Source organism: Urtica dioica, chromosome 2 (assembly GCF_054948205.1).
Source record: "Urtica dioica subsp. dioica isolate 48M chromosome 2, U.dioica_male_clone48M_v1_H2, whole genome shotgun sequence".
NCBI lineage: Eukaryota > Viridiplantae > Streptophyta > Magnoliopsida > Rosales > Urticaceae > Urtica > Urtica dioica.
The window spans coordinates 52231361-52250031 of record NC_142757.1 but is presented as its reverse complement, the minus strand read 5'-3'; the positions used below and the strand labels follow the sequence as shown (position 1 = coordinate 52250031).

Sequence of the window (18671 nt, the reverse complement as noted above, 5' to 3'; positions counted from 1 at the left end):
TATCTTAGTATCCCGCAAATATGAATTTTCGTGACTCCCATACACATTATACGATTTTTAATTTTTTATAAAGTTTTGGATTTTTTTTTGTGATGGTTTTTTTTTACTCATTTTTTGCTCCTTTTTAAACTTCCATGTCACTAAAAAAATCAATAATACTAATAATAAATATTTCAATGATTTAATTCTGTTTAATGAACATTATTAGCATTAAGACGAAAAAGAAAATGTAGAACAATGACACAAGTGATATATTATCCCTTACTTGCTGAACACCTCAATATTTGGTATTATTTGATAGAGATTTTGACACCAATAATATCATTTGTTTGATGATTATCAAAAATCAATCAAAATCTAATATTGACATATCTAATATCAAATTGATCACGAATTAGTTTATTCTATGAAACATTTGATCACAAAATAATTGATTTTGTGGCACATTTAATAATAAATGTGTCAATATTTAATTTTTAATTTATTTTTAATAAGTGGCAAACAATTGATATTATTGCTGTTCCTGCTTAAACCTGGCTTGGCGGGAGATACCGCGTCTCCCGCTCCCGCCAAGCCCGGACTCCCGTTACATGGCCAAACGGGAGTCCCGTCCCGTTGACAAACGGGATGGCTGTCAACGGGACGGTAACGGGAGTCCCGCCTAACGGGATTCGGACCCCGTTAGGCGTAAAAAAAAGAAAAAATATTAAAAAAAATGATTTAAATGAATTTAAATAATTATATACAAGGACTTAATTAAAAAGATTTTAAAGTAAATGGGTAAAAAAAATAATAAAGAAAAATGTGAAATTAAAAATGGGTCTCCTAAAAAAATATCGAAGCACATGAATGTTTCTTGTGCTCGATTTCTATGTTGAATCCAAACAGAGTAGCAGGTGAACCAATCCCAGTAATGTCTCTCTTTGTTAGAACAAATTCAAGACTTTGCTCAACACTTTCTTCATATTCGTTATCTTCTGCATTCTACGAAACCCAAAACAAACAGTACATATTTTAAACAAGCTCAAGCACTCTCTAATTGTCTAAAACATTTAGAATTAAAAAAAAAAAAAAAAAAAAAAAAAAAAACTCTAACTTGTATGAGTTCCACCAAAAAGTGAACATCTTTAGTGTAAAGCTCGGCCGATAGACTCGTGATCACTTGGTGAAGATCCTAGGTCAGTGGGTTTGATTCTTCTCTGCCTATGGAGAACTTCAATTTGTTCAATGTGAAGCATAGCTTCTGATTCAGCGATGGTCTGAGAGGAAAACGACATCTTTCTTGTGAGCAACAACGATGAGCTCAGATTCATGTTTAGAGGGAAATGAAGAAATGCAGAGAGAGCGTAGAAGAAAGAGAAAAGTCGGTAATGGCGGTGAAAAGATTTAAATAACAAAAAATTAGCTACGTAGCCAACATTAAGGCTAGCAATTTGGTTTTAGCCAACCTTTCGTTAATGTTCTGTAAATAGCCACATTGCTTACGTGGCAGCTTATTAATTGAATTTTTTTTACATGTTTACCCTTATTAATTAAGCTGACTAATTAAAGATTTTTTTTAAAAATTTGAATCTTTCCGATTTGGAAAGAGTATTTAACGAGTATTTCAGGATTTTATGGTAGTGTGATTTGCGTTGACTTTAGTTAAGTTTGTTTCTATTTTAGTGGCTATTAATTATAGAATAAAATCAGTAAATATATTCTTTTATTTACTGAATATTAGGTGATTCAAATCAGCGAATCATCCTCGATTTTTTGAATTTTTTGTCCGCCAAAACAATTTGATTTTCAGCGTGTATTTGCATTCAAAAATTCTGAAAAATTATTCTTCCTTTTCGCTCATTGAATCTGGTAAGGATGTCGGTTCTCATAATTTTTCACGTTATATGTTGTCAATTGATTTGTCAGCTTATTTACAATACAAATAAACTGTAAATAAAGTTTGTATTTACTGTCTATTAACAGGATTCCAGTAAATAACGTGTATTTTACTCACAAATTTGATTGTTAGAAGCAAAAACAGATTTTATGCAGATTGTAAATGAACCAGTATATTTAACATGACATCAATTTACATATAAATGAATCAATTTACAATTTACATGACTCTTATTTACAACTCAAACACGCACAAAAAAAAAAAACTTTCATTTTGTATTCTTTCTTATTGGATCTAAAAACCAGAGCGATCAACCATTTTTTCCAATCTTTTATTTCTCCTAATCGAAGTGGAAACCCTAGAGATCGGCGATGGAGGAGAGGCATCGCGAGGACGATCGGAGCGAGACCTGCGACTACACGTCGGAGGACGAAGGGACCGAAGATTACCGGCGAGGAGGCTATCACGCCGCGAGGATCGGAGATTCTTTCAATTTCCGATCGGTAGGGGCTATTTGAAAGCTTACCAGGCTACTAAAAGAGAATCCGATGGTCGTAAATTAGCAAGAGAGCATTCGGAAGAAATCGAACTGGGAAGCGAGGCGGTGAATGTCACAACTGATTGTTTGTTCGCTATTCTCGTTCGCCACCTTCGCCTCAAACTTTGTTCAATCATAGGAATTCTAGGTTTTTTTTCTTTTTTTTGTTTCGGGATTGTGGTTAGGGTGAGAAGCTAACAAATTAATGAATTTTAATTTGTTTCCAGGAATAGCGCGACAATTATGATGACCAAATCTTTGTAATTATGTTTTATTATTCAGTTTAAAATGAGCGGGATATTTATTGAGGTCTGTTTGGTCTTTTAATTAGTTGTTAATTGGTGGTCGTGGTTATTTACTGAAAATTAACAAAAGGTTGGCTAAAAATAAAACCTGTATAATCAAATGGCTATTCACCTATATAACCCTTTAAATAATTATATACAAGGACTTAATTGAAAAGATTTTGAAGTAAATGGGTAGAAAAAAATAATAAAGAAGAATGTGAAATTAAAAATGGGCCTCCTAAAAAACCTCACCGACCCCTAAAAAGGTGCGACGGCGAGGAAAAAGAGCACCCCTTTCCTCGTTAATTATTTGAAAATCTATCCCGAACAAGGGCCGGGATATCCCTTAGTTATACAAGTTAGTCTAACCATTTATGTTTACATTTGCGAAATCAACTTCAAAACCGTCAAGAATATCGAAGCACATGAATGTTTCTTGTGCTCGATTTCTATGTTGAATCCAATCCTTACCACACGTCAATGCTTCGACCATCTCCGGTTTCAAGCTACATCTTCTATCGTCGATGATGCGGCCCGCACTACTAAAAGCCGCCTCAGATGACACAGTTGAAACAGGGATTGTGAGGATGTCTTGTGCCATAGACGACAAGACCGGGAACCTCCTCGCATTCTGTCTCCACCAAACCAATAGGTCGATGGCTTCGTCATCCGGTTTGACCCACTCGTTCCGATCGTACTCTTGGATCTCCGGATGGGACCGTGTGTCGGTTGCGCTCGACCTCGTCTGACTTGTCTCAGCTTCTTGTTGTTGAGGCGATGGGCTGTAAGCGGGCGCATTGACGAAGACATTCGTGTATATCAGTCTTCTTGGATACTGCGTCTGTGATTGAGATGCTTGTGCTCGATATTACGGTAGGAGTTTCGCATCGTATACCCTGAAAAGATCATAAAAAGCTTGCACGATCCTCGCGAGATTAAGTGCAACGTAATCTTGGTCCTCGAAATGGTTTCTAATGTACTTAAGAATTTTTTTTAAACCACCAATTTTACATTGGACGTCTAGAATGGCTCCAAAACCGTGTAGTAATGGGACCTTTCCAGCCCCCCAATATTTTAGAAACTTGGCTCTCATTGCTTGAATACAATCTTCAAAAATTGTTTCGTTTTTATATTTATCAAGATGCACAGCAATTGCGGTCATAGTATGAAGACCGAGAAAAGAAGTAGGAGTGTAAACAGCAGAGAGATAACAAGTTTCTTTATAAAAAAATATCGAGAAAAGAAACAAATGATTTAGCCATCCTAATATTATATTCGGATATAGCGTTTTCGCCATGTTCGCTGTTAATGTAAGAAACAATAACATCGACGTAATGCTCGGATAAGAAGTTGGTCAACATGAGAAAGGTAGAATTCCCCCTAATTTTGTTATCTAGGTGAAATGTGCGCTCTTGGAGACCGTTTACTCTAAGGCGTCTCTTAAGCTCATCTACTCTAGAGGTTGAACTATTTATCCAATTAATGTAATTCCTAATCTTGTTGATCGAATGGTCATAACTAGCGGCTCCGGCTTGAACTATGAGGTTTATGATATGGGTAGCACAACGTTGATGCAAAAGGGTATCGTCAACATTAAGTTTCTCCTTTAACTCTCTAATCATGGCGTTGTTGCTTGTGACATTATCTAAGGTTACAGATATAATCTTATCGGTCAAACCCCACTCAGCTATAACACTAACTATGATGTCTAAGATGTTTTCACCAGTGTGAGAACCTTCTATCCTCCTAAAGGCTATGATACGTTTGTTGAGGTTCCAATCGTCGTCTATATTATGCACTACAACGCTCATGAAATCCATCTTAGATTGACCAGTCCAGATATCCGAGGTTAAGGCAACGCTATACCTACCAGATGATATTGTTTGTTTCATTTGTTCCTTTTCTCCTAAAAATCATTTTAGGATATCAGATCTCAAGGCTTTCCTAGACATTATTTGAACGTTTGGAATTATAGAACTCATGAATCTAACGAAGCCTTGAGATACGATATGACTAAAAGATTGATCGGTGGAAACAAAATATTCAACTAAATCACGTCTAAAGCTTACAGGATCGATGTGACTTATCTGGCTTGACGAAGCTCCAGATTACGTCCCCTGGCAGTTCCTGTGATGACTCCACAATAGCGACGTCCCGACTCTTGTGTTGTGAGCGCTGAAGATTTTGCCACAACTGTGACATTTTTCGGCTTTTCGCCGTTCGCAATCACATCTTCAAAGAAAGTCCACACCATGGACCTAGCACGACGTCGTGGTGGTTATTGTTGTTGAGGTGGTTGTTGTTGTTGTTGAGCACCTTCATGTTGTTGTTGTTGTTGTTGTTCTTGTCGTGCTCGTCGTTGTCGTCGTTGTTGTATCTCCTCTTGTTGTTCACGTTGTCGAGGTCGTGGAACTTGACTTCGACGTTGAGGTGGTGGTGGTGGTAGGTCTTCTTCTTCCTCCTCCTCCTCTTCTTCATTTGGATTTTGGGTTTCATCGTCATCTTCTTCTTCATTTGGATTTTGGGATTCACGATAATGTTGCTCGAATACTTGTAATTCTTGAAAAGCCACTTCGGATGACGGAATTTGAGCTTGATAGGCTTGCTCGGGATCCATTTGAGGGTAGTATGGCACTTGGGTGTTTGGAATTTCGGTGAATTCCGAATGGCCGAAAGTAGGAGCAACATAATTTGAATCGAAAGAGTATTGGGTGGTTGGATCGGGGGCGTTTTGAGACAAGTGCAACCAATTTTCTTCAAAACTGTGCATTCGTTCACCTCGCGAAGCTCTTCCCCTTCGACCTCCTCGGTTGTGGGATGAGGATGCCATGAAAAATTGAAAGCGTTTGAGATAATTTGAGATTAAAATCGGGAGAGATTGAGAGAATCTGAGATTGAAATTGAGAGAATTTGAGAGAGTTTGAGAGAAAGGTGTGAAGAAAATGAATGAATTTGGGGGTATTTATAGATTTTAGAAATAAATGGGTAAAAAAAAACTCCGGAATAGGCCAACGGCTCTATTTCAACGGGAAAAAAAAAACGGCTCTATTTTTTGGACCGTGGGATCTTTGATCCAATGACCGAAATTTAAAAAAAAAAAATACGCGACCGGATCCCGTTAGTCCCCTTAACGGGACTCCCATCCCGTCCCGGCATGAGTAACGAGACTCCCGGTAGTCCCGTTACTGCTCCTAACGGTAGCGGAGATCCCGTCCCGTCCCGCTACCGTTAGGCCAGGTTTATAATCCTGCTTGATATTTATGTGTCAATATTATTGTTGTTCCTGCTTGATATTTAATTTTGAATTAATAAAAAAATAAGACCCAAAATTAGAAGCGTGAAAATGTCTGGGTCGTTATTGCGTATATAAACCCTAAGCCATTTCTCCCTCCGAATCTATCAGTTTGCGTCAATCTCACACCACCTCCGAAGCTTTTTTCGAATCTAATGGCTTCCTGAGTTACACGTGATCCAAAATTAGGTACCTTCGGTATTTCCAGGTCCCGAGCATTATTCATCTTTACTTTTCATTTCTGCTCCTCAGCATTGTATATCTTTGCCTTGTCATTTCGAGTACTGAGCATTAGGTCAATTGTGTTTCAGGTTTGGAGTGAAGAGACATAGAAAGGTCTTTCCTTTTTTTATTTTGTTGTTGTAATTTTGCGAGAATGACGAGTGAGTTTGAAGATGAAGTTGAGCAGACGTTTACGATCGACGAATTCTTGGAGGGTATGGAGGAACGAGAACTGGTAATTTCACTGTGTTTTTTTGCCATAGCTAAAAAAAAATTACGATATTGCTAAATTGGATGTTTTTATTAGGAGGATTTTGCATTAGGGTTTGGAGCTTTGTACCATTCATTTCTGATTTATGCGAAACTTTAGAGAACCCATTGCCCTGGAGAGAATAATGGGTCAGCTAATAGGATTTTTCTGGCTTATGTTTAATTTATATAAGGATGTTGTCGGGAGAAAAAAAAAGCATTAGAGGAAACAAGAATATTTTCTTTTTTGAAATTTGGAGGAATAGAAGAAGAAGAGATAGACCAGGACTAGTCGATTGAGAAAGGTTAGGAAGATTAAACTCTCAATTTCATGCCGCGATTGCTCCGAATAATCTCAAGGGGGTTTGTGTAGACTAGTTGATCAGGAAGAACCGTCAGGGAATTGAATCAAGTGACACACAAATTACTATTGTTTTTGGTTTTGTAGTGCTTCTCTTCAACTATTTTTTTCTTCTTCTAGAAACTGTAATACTGTTCGTATTTGATTTCCCAAAGGAAGCGGACTTGGTCTTGGGAGGCGATGAAGGAAAAGAATGTACTTACAATAACGGGTACATGAAGCGCCAAGCAATATTTTCGTGCCTGACTTGCACGCCCGATGGAAATGCCGGAGTTTGTACTGCCTGTAGCTTGTCTTGCCACGATGGCCACGAGGTATATAATTTTGAATGAAAATCGACATTTTATTCAATAATTACTCCAAATCTGACAATTCGAGAGGTAGACTAGTCTCTCTCCCTCTAGCCTACTCTGTGATAAGAAGATCTTAGTGTAATTATTAGCTGTTAGTTAAGGTGTGGTTTTAGATTGAAAGGAGTGACGTTCGTATCACTCTGCTCTTAAAAGAACTTAAACTGATTATTTTCAATTTTTCTCGTAAAAGTGATTTTAGATGAAAATACTAATTCACCCGTCCTAACCCAATATGCAGATTAGGACACACTCGAGTCTATTTTGTACAATTACACAAACAAATTAATGTCTTGACTGTACAAGGGATTATTGGTATAATATATTTTTTATGGCAAGGTGTGTCAAGGAAACGTGTGTTTCAGCTACCAAGCTCTTCTTTTGTAATCAGATCCGCTATTTACTTGCGAGAAATGTGGAGAACGGAAAACAATTGTTTTGTCAAGTTACATTATATCTATGGTTATTAGCCTTTTTTATGGCATCCGAATTCATTTTTTTCCGTACAGCTGACTTTTATAGTTGCATAATTGCTGAACCAGATCATAGAACTATGGACCAAAAGAAACTTTAGGTGTGATTGTGGAAATTCAAAGTTTGGAGAGGTTTTTTGCAAGCTAAACCCAAGTAAAGATATAGAGAACGCCGAGAATTCATACAACCACAACTTCAAAGGTTTGTACTGTACATGTGGCCGTCCCTATCCCGACACAGAGGCTGAAGAACAGAAAGAAATGATACAATGCTGTGTTTGCGAAGACTGGTTCCATGAAGAGCATCTCGGTCTTCAATCTTCCGACGAGGTTGGTATTTCGATCATCTTTATGATTCTTAGAACTTCACTATGAAATTATGGAAGCTTCTTTTCTCCTACACACACAACTAACGAGTTGATTTAAAACTACGAACATGCGTATCATCCATTGTTTGATCGGTGATTCAGTCCCCGTGAAAAATATCTGTAAGTGTTACATACATACGTAACATAGGAATAGCTATATATTATGTTTAGATTAATAGGCTATGTCTTGTTATTTGCTTCCCCGTTAATGAGAAAGATAGCTGAGAACACAATCACAAACAGTTTAGTCTCTCTCTCATAATTTACAGGTTCCGAGAGACGAGGAAGAAGAGCCTCAGTATGAGGACTTCATATGCTCAGCGTGCTCCGAGGCCTTCTCTTTCCTGAGATTATACCCTCAGTCCAAGTGGGAAGCAGAGAAGAAGAAACGCGCGACTGAAAGCAAGGACAAAGAAGTCATGGAAGATACAGATCGCGCTTGCGGTTCAGGAAAGCCCGATAGCGACATTCCTCGCATTTCTTCCGAGTCGGGACCTTCGGTCGATAATTTTCCAGCTGGCGAAGCCCCCGAAAAGGACGCCGGTCCTCGTGTCGCCTGTGTGCTCGGCGGCGCTGACCTGGCGACGGTGTCCGACGATTCCGAGAAAAAGCCGATCTTTCTCGCCAAGAACTGGAGGGACGCGATCTGCAGATGCGAAAAGTGCGCCGAGTATTACAAAGAGAAGGGCGTCGGTTTTCTTCTGGGGAAGGAAGACTCGATCGCGGAGTATGAGAAGATCGCGAAGCAGAAGAGAGAAGCAAAGTTGCAGCAACAAGAAGGGGGTTCGTTGGATCTGCTCGATAACCTCGACCACGTTGGGAAAATGGAAGTTCTCCACGGAATCGCAGATATGAAGGACGAGATCCACAGTTTCTTGGTACATGTCTTATCTCTTTTTTTTTTTTGTGTTTTTTACATGCTGTGATAAAAATGTGTTGAATCATTTTTTTTTTTTTTTTTTTTTTTTTTGCAGGAGACTTTTGATGCTTCAAAGGCAATAACTTCTGCTGATGTACGCCAGGTTTTCGAGAACTTGGCGAAGAGACGTCGTCGTTAATTTTAGGGTATTTGCTAACTGTTATTGCAAAGCTTGTCCAAATCTCAGACTTGAAAGGCCTTGTTTGTTTAACCGAGACTCTGTTAAGTGATGGCTTGTTCATCAAGGATTTAACAGATTGCTTGACATTTCCGTCTGCTGAACTGTTGAGTATTTTTTTTCAGTTATCTTGTAGACTCTATGATCGACCTTGGGTTCGATTATTATATGTAAGCAGTATAAAAAATGTGGTAAGAGTGCATTTGCGGTCGATTTCAATGTATCTAAAATCTCTGCAACGTTTATTATTCAATCGTTAGAGTTGCTTTAGCTTAATGCTTACTGTTAATTTGTGCGGTCTTGAAAGGTTTATAAAATATATGAATTGAATGATCACATGCATAGAGAATAATGAAGTCTATGGTGAAGTTCGAAAGAGAAAAACACAAACGGATAGATCTTTGTATTGGCAAGAGAAAAAACATGAATATCTGAAACATGTTAAATGATTGCTTAGGAACTTTAGAATACGATACTGGTTATTTTCCTCTCAACTTAGGATCTCAGAACTAGACTACCTTTCGGAGCCTATAATTAGTAACCTAACATAACAATAAGCCGTTTAGACGTAGTTGCTTTGCTCACGGTTCTTTTAGTAGATTGATTTCATGGTGTGCTGGCTTAGATTCTCGTTGAATAGTTCTTTACATTCATATGAGAACAATGAAGGTGAACTATGAGGACGTTTCTATACATGGGAGCGTGAGATTTCATATCAAAATCAATTGACAATGAGATGAATAACTCGACAACACTTTTCAGTTGAAAAAAAAAACACAGAACGTATTCGTTATTTGGAATTGTAATCAGCTCATTATATCTCATATCATACTCGTATAAATAAGAAAATGAAATGTATAATGGAAATACGAAAATGTCCATTGTACGGAGATGGAGATGAATTCCACCGATAGCCAAAGGGAAATGGCTTACTATAAACGTCTAGAAGCTTAGTATCAAACGACGAATTAGTGAGGAGTACGTCGTTTTGGGTCTCTAGCTTACTATCAAACAAATTACCGAATATGTTAATCGGAATTTGTTCATATGTAAACATCGATTAGGGGATATTAGCAAGGCCGAGGAGAGAAGCTCCGCGAATGTCAAATGCGAATCTCATGCATTTGTTTTGAGGATTTGAAGAATTTGTGTTGGTCCTGTGTGTCGATTAAACATTATTTCTAATATCATTATTTCTCTATTATAAACATTATTTCTCTATTATTAATTTTTTGGGCGTGTGTTGATTAATCTCTTAGGCGAAATTTTACCGCCAACAAATTCTAATATAATTTTTTATACGAACGATTTTGTTCTTGAAAGAGAATGCTTCTGAAAATGAACTAACTTACTCGCTCGTGTCTCTTATGTCAACTAACTCTAATTTCTATATTGTTAATTTTTTTTGTGGTGTTTGGATTTTGATACCAACGATTTTATTCCTACGATTTTTTTAAACCAGAATATGAGATATCAATTCTTGTGACAGACACTTAATTGCTTTGTATGGATCGTGGCCTGTCGATGGTGTTGTGACTTGTGACTAAATTTCAACAATCAATTAAACAAAGGCCTAGTTAGGTCGTTGTTGTTAGCTCGAGAAAAGTCACGAGATCGTCCACGTGTTAATCCCGTGCTTTAAAAAATTGGCAACGTTAAGTCATATTTCTACCTAAATCCAAAGACTGTCGGGTCACTCAAAATGTCACACCGTTCAATGAAAGTGAAACAAATTTTGTTTATTCTATTCTTATTTTAAATATTATTCCGTTTTTTTTTTAATGTTTGATATCGTTTTCGAGGACAAAACAGAATCAATTCTTCATGACGCAAGAGAATTAGTTTATTATAAACGCTGGACTTGATAATTTAGAGATTAGAGTGTTGCGAAGGAGTGTCATTTAATCGTCATGATTACATCTAATTTTCCAACTATTTAAACTAATGATTGAAATAGTACTGTTATCATTACCGTTCCGGGACTCATATATTACTAGTATCCAAAGGTATGTCAAAGGGATACCCTGGAATTCAAAAAATGAAAAAGAAAAAGTATATCGTTAAGAATACTATTACCGTTGATGAACACCGTCAAATACCGTACTTACCGAAAAGAATGTAGTGAATAAATATTTTTTAAAAAAATTCATACATAACATAAGATAAAAATAGAAAAAGTCTACAATAATAATTCAACAAAAATCCAACACAAACTTAATGACATAATTCAATACAAGATATAAAATCAAAATAATGATAATATTCATGTTAAAAATCAACTAATTATATAAAATTTCATATTCTACAACTAATTTAACAAAAAAAAGCCAAAAACACATTCAAATATAAAACATATTTTCTGATGTAACCAAAAAATTTAAAAAATAAATTGGATACAAGCTCCAATTAAATATAATAATGAAGTTATAAACTAAGAATTTGAACTAAATCATAAAAAACTAACGACAAATTTCGTGAAGAACACTAAATATCATCAAATATTAAGAATTGACAGTATTTGATCATTTATCGATAAGTTTCCGTCGGAATGCTTGAAAATTTGCCTAAAGACAACCGAAAAGTGAAAGGATTTCCCAGAATCCAAGAAAAATTTCGATTTTGTACATACCGATATCGGAACTCTCAAAAAAAGGTTTCTGGTCCGGTTTCCGACCGGAATCCGCGGAATTTCAATCATTTTAAACTATGATATTTTAGGGCTCAATATCTTTAATAGCGGAAATCGGAAAATGCAGGTAAGTGTAATGTTTTTCTAACTAAAAAAATTGGATCGAGTACAAGTCACGTTCAAGCTAACTCCAAATATATTGTTGTGAGCATAAAATTGAAGGACAATTAGAACATAAAAATAAAAAAAATAAAAGAAAACGTGAAAATAGTTAATAAATGCCCATCTTGATCTTTATTGAGAGCCACTAGTATCATAGTAACCATTATGAAGCACAAAGCAGTCCAAAATGGTTGCTATGTAATACCTTGTTTTCAAAATTTCTTTTCCTATTTTCATACTTGTTAAGCAAAGACAAATTAACGGTGCTCTTTTAAAGAGGAAACCGCCAAATGATTCATCACTTCTATTTGGCGCAAGGGAAAAAAAAAAAAGCTTAATTGTTTTTGAACCACAAGTTTTGGTTTTTAAGTCAGCGAAATAATTCTGTTTTTAGCTATTTTTTTTTTGTTTTTTTGTTTTTTTTTTTTGGGATCAACTGGTTTTTAGCTTAAATGTTAAGCGATATTTCTTACATTAAAACGCAGATTCCAGACACACACAGGTACACAAAGGGAGCCACGCATTTTTAGTTTGACATCTTATAGTTGCTCCAAATAATTATTTATTTTTATTTTATTGCTTCCTCCAAATAATTAGATGAGCATGTCGGTTAAGTTATCCATGAACATAATAAAATGAATATACTTGCGATTTTTAACACGCTAAGATCTTAGAAATTGAATCCAATGTAAAATCGCAAGCAAATTCATTTTATTATGTTCATGGATAACATAATAAAATTACTCTACTAAGATCTTCAAAAGTGAATCCAATGTAAAGGAGTTTCGTGATTTTTACTAAAAAAATATAAAAAAAATCAAATAAACACTCAATTTCTGCGAGAATAAGAACAGTTTAATTAAATTTGAGATTTAGTTAACAAGAAAAGGCAAGACAACAATTTTATCGAGATTAATATGGTTAGATTTTCAAAGAAAATAAAAATATTAAATCTTTAATTAAAGATGCTAATCACTAACATCTGCCTGGTCATGAACGAATCTATCTAATTGTCGAATTTTCACCTTCCATTTCAAATCTTATTAGATTTATCACAAAAAATTAAAAAATAAAAATAAACGATGCAAATACTTAAATTATCCCTAGCTCTAGATCAAATTATGAAAATTTAAACATCTGCATAATAATGAAGATCTTTTTTTTTTCTTGTTTTTATTTATTTATTTTATATTTATAGGAATTGAACTCATGTCATTCACATACGAGAAGCTTTCGCATGAAGAAAACGCTGTCACCCAAAATTAGATCATTAGTTAACATAATACTTAAACGCAATAAAGGCTCAATCTTGAAATAATTATAAAAAGATTTCATTATCCAATGAAACATAATTCAAAGACCACAAGTCCAAATAACGGTTTTTAATGTTTAAGAAGTCTAAAATATGTTTAGAAATTCCATTAAATTTTGATAACTTTGATTGTGTACTACATAAATTCTGGTCATTTGGAACAGAAAAACTACGAAATTTCAGTTCCTTCCATCATTGTGCACTTCCATGGAACTTTTAATTCCGTGGTGATTAGAAGTGACAATTCTATTCCATGTGGCGTGCGAAAATATCTATTCTTTCTCAATTTTATTTAACTACATCGGAAATGGATATTTCTGCTTGTTGAATGAAAATTTTCACTTTTATATGTACAAAATTTTCGATAAACGATAGAAAATTGTTCATTCCAGTCAAACACAAAATTTCATAAAGACAGTCCAAATAATATTCATTATACTATTATTACGTTATATGGGTCATTTTCGGATTATTCGGACTATCCAAAAATTAAATTGAGATTTTTTGTTTATGACCATTGCCAGCTTTTTAAGATGGGAAATGGTCTTAACTAGTAGTAATTTTGATAATTTGGACAAAAATAGTAGCAACTATGTTTTTAGACACTTTTATTAGTAACTGTAGACATGAAAGTATACATTTATAATAAATTGTAGATTTACAAGTCTACAATTAACATCAATTGTAGATATATAAGTCTACCGTTACTAGTAAAAATGTTCAAAAACATAATTGCTACTATTTTTGTCCAAATTATTAATATTACTATTAGTTGTACCAATTTCCCTTTTAAGATAAAAATTTAAATTGAATCAACCAATTTTGACCATTGCCTAAATTTTTCAATCCCAGCCCAACCCATATTCATTGGTGTCCCATTCGGGTCGGAGTCAGAAATCGCCAAACCTGATGTGGACATTCTTGGCGGGGAATAGCAACTAAACTCGTCGGTGTTATGAATTTTTGGAAATTGTTAGTTTTATTAATTATTTATTTTCCATCGATATAATAGTGAAATCTTGTTGTATCAAATGAGTCTAAATTTTGTTTAACGTATATATTAGTCACCGTCTTTTTAATAACGATGCTGTATATGTAATAGCAATAATTCTCGTGACAATTGTGTCGGCAAATGATATTTCTATAATTAAAATAAATTAATATCTGCATATTTATTTCGGATGGCAAAATCCACGAAATTCTGCATCACTTTCGTGTTGATGTTTCCTAGCTCAAGTAGCTCCAAAAGGATGAATAAAGTTAACAATTCAAATAGTATTAGTTCATAAAGTAGCAGTAATAGTTAATTAAAATAGTATTCCTAGCTCAAGACTCACAAAAGTAGTTTTCATCTCATATACATCAGTAATAGTTAATTAATATATACATATCATGTAAAGAGACTTTCACGTTGCTTCAATATAAAGAAGCCTTTTTTTTGTCCTATATTTCCCGTGATTCACTGCAAAATATTTGGTATTTTATTTAATCAAGAAGTTAATTCAATTCGGCTTTTTAATCTTTCAAATGGGAGTCAAGAAAGGAGCTATAATTAAAGTGAATAAAGTGGAAAGAAGTGCGGAGTCTTTTATCTTCACATAATTACTTATCATATTAACAAGAAGAATCTAAACATGCACAAGTATTTGCTAAAATTTGAGTCGTAGTTGGCTCTATCCAATTCATGCTGAATTAATCTCAAAATTAGTTGGAGTATAATCCCTGGCTAGCTAATTCATTGGAGCAACTTCTGTATATATAACTTTTTTCAAAATTCTAACTTTGTTTTTCATTCAATTTTTTCCGAATAACATTCTTCAAATTCCGACCTGATTACTATGTGATGTTCACAATTTTGAGAATTTTACTGATGATGTTTATAATTATATAAAACATAAAATTCTAAGATTTATAGTCCCTACTCAAATTCTACAATTGCATTCCTTGATATGTATATTTATGCTATCTATACAATACCAGTGTTAATGTATATAGTTGTCAAATCACGTAATTTGTGATCTTAGCTTTTCAAATTTTGTTGTTGTAGGATATTACAATTGTATGCTATTATAATATTGACATTTTAATAAAAAAAAATATATATATTTATTACTTTCGTAAATAACTACGGTAGCTCTCAATGATGAAACTATGGCAAACCATCGCCGTTCATCTAGCAAAATAACAAAAGAAATTGGGATTAAATGTGTTAATTTATGATGTATGCGAAGAAATAACTAAATGTAGTTCGACATAATGAGAAGGATTTTAAAAATTTACCCTGCTACAACGAGATATCATGTTGGGCTCGGGAAAGACAAGTAAAATTAGAGAAAATAGAAGAATTGGAGAAAATGAGACAAAGTGTATTTTTTCATAATAAAGATGTGTATAATTTCTAAATTTTAAAAGGACAAATTGTACAAAATAGTCATTTGAAACTTATTGATTAGCAAAATTTCAGTAAAGTAGCAAAAGTTGCAACTTTTCAATAAAATAGCGAAATTTACGTTTTCAAAATTTGTTTGACAGACAATATTAAAATTTTTGACGATTATTATAAGTAATTTATCACTTTCAAAAAAATTAATCTTGGTATAAAGAAAAATTATGAAATCAGATTACTGCACATTTTGATTATTTCACTAAATTAAGACAAAACTTGACAATTTGCGAATTCATAATTTTAAACTAACTATTTAGATACATCACCCTTTTAAAAATAGCTACTTTATGTCCTCGTGATTATTTGGGTCATAGCCGAAAAACCGCGATTTTCTGATCGATGATTGAGATTTAAAGATGGGAATTATAAACTCAGTTCAAGGTTAAAACCTTAATAGTTTTATTAATTAAATTTGATTGAAGTTAATCTTAACAACAACAAAAAAGTTAGGCAATATCTCAAATTATTAAACACAGGGTTCTGATTTCATTCTAATTAAATAATAAAGTAAAAAGAGAAGAATTTATTGCAATTTTCAATCTCCTACTTTCTTTTAAGATTTTAGATCAAATTTTTATTTAATTACGAGAATAGCTCATTAGGTCGAAGTAAATTAAATGAATTAAAACAGTTAATTTAATTTACTTCGGTCATATCAAAATAAATTAAATGTAACTAAAATAATTAATTTAATTTAATTCGGTGAGCTATTTTTTTTAATAAAATGAAACTTTATTAGAATATTAGAATATTCTAATAATAAATATTGACCTAATATTTTCCTCTTTTACAATTAATTTCGTCCAAGTGTCAGAGAAAAGGTTTACATATTACTATAAATTTATTTGTCAACTTATTTTTCTTTTTTGCTCTTAAAACTCTAAATAATAAATAAAATATATTAAAACATTTTAAACTTAAAAAATGTAGTCTTCTAGCAAGAAGTGTCACATCTCAACCTAAAATTTCAGTTATGAAAAATTAAATTTATGTTTTCTTCCGAATGAATGAAAAAATAATTTAGTGGACACAAATATTTTTAATAACTGTAACGATAATGTTGCTTACTTGTTCACAAAATTAATTGTAAAAGAGCAACATGGATTTTAATTAAAATATTTTCTCAGCTTAATTTTGTTTATAAGTCGAGTGGGAACATCGATCTAAGAATATTAGGTATTTTTTCCTAAACTAAAATAGATATACCATAACAATAATATATATATATATATATATATATATATATATTAGTAATTTATGCTGAGAATTACCCTACCATGATATAATAATTTGAGCTTTTACGTCTTCTAATTGGTCATTTTTTCATTGATAATAACTTATTGTCCGTTATTTACCAAATACTTTCTATATATACATATACATATTATATACATATCAAGCAATATTCATATAACGTTACTAACAAGACTTCCATATTAGAGTGTAAGTTTTAAATCAAGAGTTGGTATATGAATATTTTTTTATAGCATACGCATGGAAGACAAGTAATGGATGCTCTAAGAATATTTGCAACGAAGTCTCTCCTCTTTTATTAAAACAAAATCTAAAAAAGAGGCTGTCTTTTATTCATATATATCTTATTAAGATTTTAAAGAAAACTAGATATGTCGATAAGATGTATGATTGCAAGCTGTACGACTAGACATTGGATATGAAATATATCGCTGGGACAATAGTACTTTGGAGTTTGGCCCACTAAACTGCTCAAAAAATGTCATAAAAGTCACGAGGAAATAAATATATATTTGTAATACTAATCAATCCTCATGAATGAAGTAGGTCTACGTACTTTTTTGTTTGTTTATAATCATTCATTAATTTAACTTGAAAAACAATAAATAGTTAATAATAATAATAAAAAAAAACTATATAAACACCCTTAACTCAGCCATATCACCCTCCTTTGAGCTTACAAAGAAAGACTTGATAATAGACTCATTATCCTGAAATTATTACTTATTATTATTTTATATATTGAAAAAAAAATATGGGAAATTGCATGAAGAAGCAACCAAAGGAAACTGTTATGCATGAGAAGAAGGAAGAAGATATTGTGAAGAAGGAGACAGAGAAAGGAGTTCAAAGGGTGAAGATTGTGGTGACAAAAGAAGAGCTTCAGTGGTTGATGGCTCAACTCAACAACAAAGATGGGAAAAGCTTAGAAGATTTTTTGGCAGAGATTGAGAGGGGAAGAGAAAAAGCCAATAATCTCCCATGGAAACCTTCGTTAGAGAGCATCACGGAATGCCCTGAAGTTGTTGAAGATGGATAGATGATGAGCTATTACATCATCCTCCTTTTTTTTTTTTTTTTTTCACTTCTCCCCTTTATTTTATTACTTGAGCTATGATTTTCATTTTTGTTTCGGGTCATTTTAATGTGGGTATGAACCAAAAATTTGTAATTAAAAGTTTTTGTTTTTGGTTATTAATGCAGACGCTAATGTACTTTTGGAGTTAGCTTATTGCCTGCATATGTGTGAAATTTGTGAGTGTTTATAATGCATGTATTTATTAAGATGATTTTTTTTTTTTGTGTGGATAAATTATGACTAAAAAACATGAAATTTGTTTTTTTTTTAATTTGTCAAATTTTAAAATATGACTTTTTTTTTTCATCAACGGAATACTTGTATGATAACACCTGCAACTTTTCTCTCTCTCACTCGTAACTAAACGTGGCTTAGTGGGAGATACCACATCTCTCGCTACCGCCTCCCGTCCCCCTCCCGTTATTTGACCAAATGGGAGTCCCGTCCCGTTAAGTAATTGGACGGGAGCGGGAGTTAACCTAACGGGAATTCGGGATCCCGTTAGGTATAAAAATATATATATATAAAAAAGTTTTTAAAAGGTTTTAAATAATTATATAGAAGGATTTAATTGAAATGATTTTAAACTAAATTACTAGAAGAAATACTAAAAAAGAAGGTCAATTTAAAAATGTGGCTCCTAAAAAATCTCACCGACCCCTAAAAAGGTGCGA

The 18671-nt window shown here is 33.5% G+C and overlaps 2 protein-coding genes across 4 annotated transcripts; both read left to right on the top strand.

The window, feature by feature from the left end:
• The first annotated feature begins 5995 nt into the window (after positions 1 to 5995).
• LOC149405526 (PHD finger protein-like protein) lies at positions 5996 to 9369 on the top strand. Of its 3 annotated transcripts, none has more exons than XM_089607265.1 (6): positions 5996 to 6185; positions 6308 to 6453; positions 6984 to 7142; positions 7721 to 7981; positions 8289 to 8897; positions 8994 to 9369. In XM_089607265.1, the coding sequence occupies exons 2-6, from the start codon at positions 6373 to 6375 to the stop codon at positions 9075 to 9077; spliced, it is 1194 nt and encodes a 397-aa protein (XP_089463391.1). In that variant the 5' UTR covers positions 5996 to 6185; positions 6308 to 6372; the 3' UTR covers positions 9078 to 9369. The 3 variants fall into 3 exon arrangements, with proteins under 3 accessions (XP_089463391.1, XP_089463393.1, XP_089463392.1); XM_089607267.1 differs by having other exon boundaries at positions 6012 to 6194; XM_089607266.1 differs by having other exon boundaries at positions 6018 to 6204.
• Positions 9370 to 17557: 8188 nt separating this feature from the next.
• LOC149405525 (uncharacterized) lies at positions 17558 to 18209 on the top strand. The gene has a single exon (XM_089606735.1). The coding sequence runs from the start codon at positions 17674 to 17676 to the stop codon at positions 17956 to 17958; it is 285 nt and encodes a 94-aa protein (XP_089462861.1). The 5' UTR covers positions 17558 to 17673; the 3' UTR covers positions 17959 to 18209.
• Positions 18210 to 18671: the final 462 nt, after the last annotated feature.

Excerpts from the sequence above, each read along its gene's own strand:
- LOC149405525 (XM_089606735.1), top strand. The coding sequence starts at position 17,674 with ATGGGAAATTGCATGAAGAAGCAACCAAAGGAAACTGTTATGCATGAG.
- LOC149405526 (XM_089607265.1), top strand. The coding sequence starts at position 6,373 with ATGACGAGTGAGTTTGAAGATGAAGTTGAGCAGACGTTTACGATCGAC. Across the intron at positions 6,454-6,983 it reads GTATGGAGGAACGAGAACTG|GAAGCGGACTTGGTCTTGGG; the intron begins GTAATTTCACTG and ends GATTTCCCAAAG. Across the intron at positions 7,982-8,288 it reads GTCTTCAATCTTCCGACGAG|GTTCCGAGAGACGAGGAAGA; the intron begins GTTGGTATTTCG and ends CATAATTTACAG.